At 49.8% G+C, this 4,308-nt stretch overlaps 1 protein-coding gene across 1 annotated transcript; it reads right to left on the minus strand.

Moving 5' to 3' along the window:
* Window positions 1–751: 751 nt before the first annotated feature.
* Window positions 752–1,288, minus strand: LOC138487232 (bmK-YA precursor-like). Its single transcript, XM_069613868.1, has one exon. It carries the CDS (start codon window positions 1,286–1,288, stop codon window positions 752–754), a length of 537 nt encoding a protein of 178 aa, XP_069469969.1.
* Between the last annotated feature and the right edge of the window lie 3,020 nt (window positions 1,289–4,308).

Raw genomic sequence — 4,308 nt, forward strand, 5'->3', positions numbered from 1 at the left:
AGACAGGCTTGATGTGGGCCTTGCACTGTGGCATGTAATTCTGCTTTCTTAGGTCATTACTGATGCAGGCAGGCTTGATGTGGGCCTTGCACTGTGGCATGTAATTCTGCTTTCTTAGGTCATTACTGATGCAGACAGGATTGATGTGGGCCTTGCACTGTGGCACTTCGCTCTGCTTTCTTAGGTCATTACTGATGCAGGCAGGCTGGATGTGGGCCTTCCACTGTGGCATGTAATTCTGCTTTCCTAGGTCATTACTGATGCAGGCAGGCTGGATGTGGGCCTTCCAAGGTGGCATTTCACTCTGCTTTCTTAGGTCATTACTGATGCAGGCAGGTCTGATGTGGGCCTTCCACTGTGGCACTTCGCTCTGCTTTCTTAGGTCATTACTGATGCAGGCAGGCTTGATGTGGGCCTTCCACTGTGGCACTTCACTCTGCTTTCTTAGGTCATTACTGATGCAGGCAGGCTGGATGTGGGCCTTCCAAGGTGGCATTTCACTCTGCTTTCTTAGGTCATTACTGATGCAGGCAGGCTTGATGTGGGCCTCCCACTGTGGCATGTAGTTCTGCTTTCCTAGGTCATTACTGATGCAGGCAGGCTTGATGTGGGCCTTGCACGGTGGCATGTAATTCTGCTTTCTTAGGTCATTACTGATGCAGGCAGGCTTGATGTGGGCCTTCCACTGTGGCATGTAGTTCTGCTTTCCTAGGTCATTACTGATGCAGGCGGGCTTGATGTGGGCCTTGCACTATGGCATGTAATTCTGCTTTCTTAGGTCATTACTGGTGCAGGCAGGCGTGATGTGGGCCTTCCACTGTGGCATTTCAATCTGCTTTCTTAGGTCATAACTGATGCAGGCAGGTCTGATGTGGGCCTTCCACTGTGGCACTTCGCTCTGCTTTCTTAGGTCATTACTGATGCAGGCAGGCTTGATGTGGGCCTTCCACTGTGGCACTTCACTCTGCTTTCTTAGGTCATTACTGATGCAGGCAGGCTGGATGTGGGCCTTCCAAGGTGGCATTTCACTCTGCTTTCTTAGGTCATTACTGATGCAGGCAGGCTTGATGTGGGCCTCCCACTGTGGCATGTAGTTCTGCTTTCCTAGGTCATTACTGATGCAGGCAGGCTTGATGTGGGCCTTGCACGGTGGCATGTAATTCTGCTTTCTTAGGTCATTACTGATGCAGGCAGGCTTGATGTGGGCCTTCCACTGTGGCATGTAGTTCTGCTTTCCTAGGTCATTACTGATGCAGGCAGGCTTGATGTGGGCCTTGCACGGTGGCATGTAATTCTGCTTTCTTAGGTCATTACTGATGCAGGCAGGCTTGATGTGGGCCTTCCACTGTGGCACTTCGCTCTGCTTTCTTAGGTCATTACTGATGCAGGCAGGCTTGATGTGGGCCTTCCAAGGTGGCATGTAATTCTGCTTTCTTAGGTCATTACTGATGCAGGCAGGCTTGATGTGGGCCTTCCACTGTGGCACTTCGCTCTGATTTCTTAGGTCATTACTGATGCAGGCGGGCTTGATGTGGGCCTTGCACTGTGGCATGTAATTCTGCCTTCTTAGGTCATTACTGATGCAGGAAGGCTTGATGTGGGCCTTGCACCGTGGCATTTCACTCTGCTTTCTTAGGTCATTACTGATGCAGACAGGCTTGATGTGGGCCTTCCACTGTGGCACTTCCCTCTGCTTTCTTAGGTCATTACTGGTGCAGGCAGGCTTGATGTGGGCCTTGCACCGTGGCATTTCACTCTGCTTTCTGAGGTCATTACTGATGCAGACAGGCTTGATGTGGGTCTTCCACTGTGGCATGTAGTTCTGCTTTCTTAGGTCATTACTGATGCAGGCAGCTTGATGTGGGCCTTGCACTGTGGCATGTAATTCTGCTTTCTTAGGTCATTACTGATGCAGGCGGGCTTGATGTGGGTCTTCCGCTGTGGCATGTAGTTCTGCTTTCCTAGGTCATTACTGATGCAGGTGGGCTTGATGTGGGCCTTCCACTGTGGCACTTCCCTCTGCTTTCTTAGGTCATTACTGATGCAGGCAGGCTTGATGTGGGCCTTCCACTGTGGCATGTAATTCTGCTTTCTTAGGTCATTACTGATGCAGGCAGGCTTGATGTGGGTCTTCCACTGTGGCATGTAATTCTGCTTTCTTAGGTCATTACTGATGCAGGCAGGCTTGATGTGGGCATTGCACTGTGGCATGTAATTCTGCTTTCTTAGGTCATTACTGATGCAGGCAGGCTTGATGTGGGCCTTCCACTGTGGCATGTAATTCTGCTTTCCTAGGTCATTACTGATGCAGGCAGGCTTGATGTGGGCCTTCCACTGTGGCATTTCATTCTTCTTTCCTAGGTCATTACTGATGCAGGCAGGCGTGATGTGGGCCTTCCACTGTAGCATGTAATTCTGCTTTCTTAGATCCTTACTGATGCAGGCAGGCTTGATGTGGGCCTTGCACTGTGGCATTTTATTCTGATTTCTTAGATCATTACTGATGCAGGCAGGCTTGATGTGGGCCTTGCACAGTGGCATGTAATTCTGCTTTCTTAGGTCATTACTGATGCGGGCAGGCTTGATGTGGGCCTTCCAAGGTGGCATGTAATTCTGCCTTCTTAGGTCATTACTGATGCAGGTGGGCTTGATGTGGGCCTTCCACTGTGGCACTTCACTCTGCTTTCTTAGGTCATTACTGATGCAGGCAGGCTGGATGTGGTCCTTCCAAGGTGGCATTTCACTCTGCTTTCTTAGATCATTACTGATGCAGGCAGGCTTGATGTGGGCCTTGCACTGTGGCATGTAATTCTGCTTTCTTAGGTCATTACTGATGCAGGCAGGCTTGATGTGGGCCTTCCACTGTGGCATGTAGTTCTGCTTTCCTAGGTCATTACTGATGCAGGCAGGCCTGATGTGGGTCTTCCACTGTGGCATTTCACTCTGCTTTCTTAGGTCATAACTGATGCAGGCAGGCCTGATGTGGGCCTTCCACTGTGGCATGTAATTCTGCTTTCTTAGGTCATTACTGATGCAGGCAGGCTTGATGTGGGCCTTGCACTGTGGCATATAGTTCTGCTTTCTTAGGTCATTACTGATGCAGGCAGCTTGATGTGGGCCTTGCACTGTGGCATGTAATTCTGCTTTCTTAGGTCATTACTGATGCAGGCAGGCTTGATGTGGGTCTTGCACTGTGGCATGTAATTCTGCTTTCTTAGGTCATTACTGATGCAGGCAGCTTGATGTGGGCCTTGCACTGTGGCATGTAATTCTGCTTTCTTAGGTCATTACTGATGCAGGCAGGCTGGATGTAGGTATTCCACGGTGGCATGTAATTCTGATTTCTTAAGTCATTACTGATGCAGGCAGGCTTGATGTGGGTCTTCCGCTGTGGCATGTAATTCTGCTTTCTTAGGTCATTACTGATGCAGGTGGGCTTGATGTGGGTCTTCCACTGTGGCATGTAATTCTGCTTTCTTAGGTCATTACTGATGCAGACAGGCTTGATGTGGGCCTTGCACTGTGTCATGTAATTCTGCTTTCTTAGGTCATTACTGATGCAGGCAGGCTTGATGTGGTTCTTGCACTGTGGCATGTAATTCTGCTTTCTTAGGTCATTACTGATGCAGGCAGGCTTGATGTGGGCCTTGCACTGTGGCATGTAATTCTGCTTTCTTAGTTCATTACTGATGCAGGCAGGCTTGATGTGGGCCTTGCACTGTGGCATTTTATTCTGCTTTCTTAGGTCATTACTGATGCAGGTAGGCTTGATGTGGGTCTTCCACTGTGGCACTTCGCTCTGATTTCTTAGGTCATTACTGATGCAGGCGGGCTTGATGTGGGCCTTCCACTGTGGCACTTCGCTCTGCTTTCTTAGGTCATTACTGATGCAGGCAGGCTTGATGTGGGCCTTGCACTGTGGCATGTAGTTCTGCTTTCTTAGGTCATTACTGATGCAGGCAGCTTGATGTGGGCCTTCCACTGCGGCATGTAATTCTGCTTTCTTAGGTCATTACTGATGCAGGGGGGATTGATGTGGGCCTTGCACTGTGGCATGTAATTCTGCTTTCTTAGGTCATTACTGATGCAGGCAGGCTGGTGTGGGTCTTCCACCGTGGCATTTCATTCTGCTTTCTTAGGTCATTACTGATGCAGGCGGGCTTGTTGTGGGCCTTCCACTGTGGCACTTCGCTCTGATTTCTTAGGTCATTACTGATGCAGGCGGGCCTGATGTGGGCCTTGCACTGTGGCATTTTATTCTGCTTTCTTAGATCATTACTGATGCAGGCAGGCTTGATGTGGGCCTTG

Source organism: Ambystoma mexicanum, chromosome 9 (assembly GCF_040938575.1).
Source record: "Ambystoma mexicanum isolate Mex_15411 chromosome 9, UKY_AmexF1_1, whole genome shotgun sequence".
Classification (NCBI taxonomy): Eukaryota; Metazoa; Chordata; class Amphibia; order Caudata; family Ambystomatidae; genus Ambystoma; species Ambystoma mexicanum.

What these genes read in the sequence shown, in the direction of transcription:
- LOC138487232 (XM_069613868.1), bottom strand. Translation starts at nt 1,288, where the DNA reads ATGCCACCGTGCAAGGCCCACATCAAGCCTGCCTGCATCAGTAATGAC.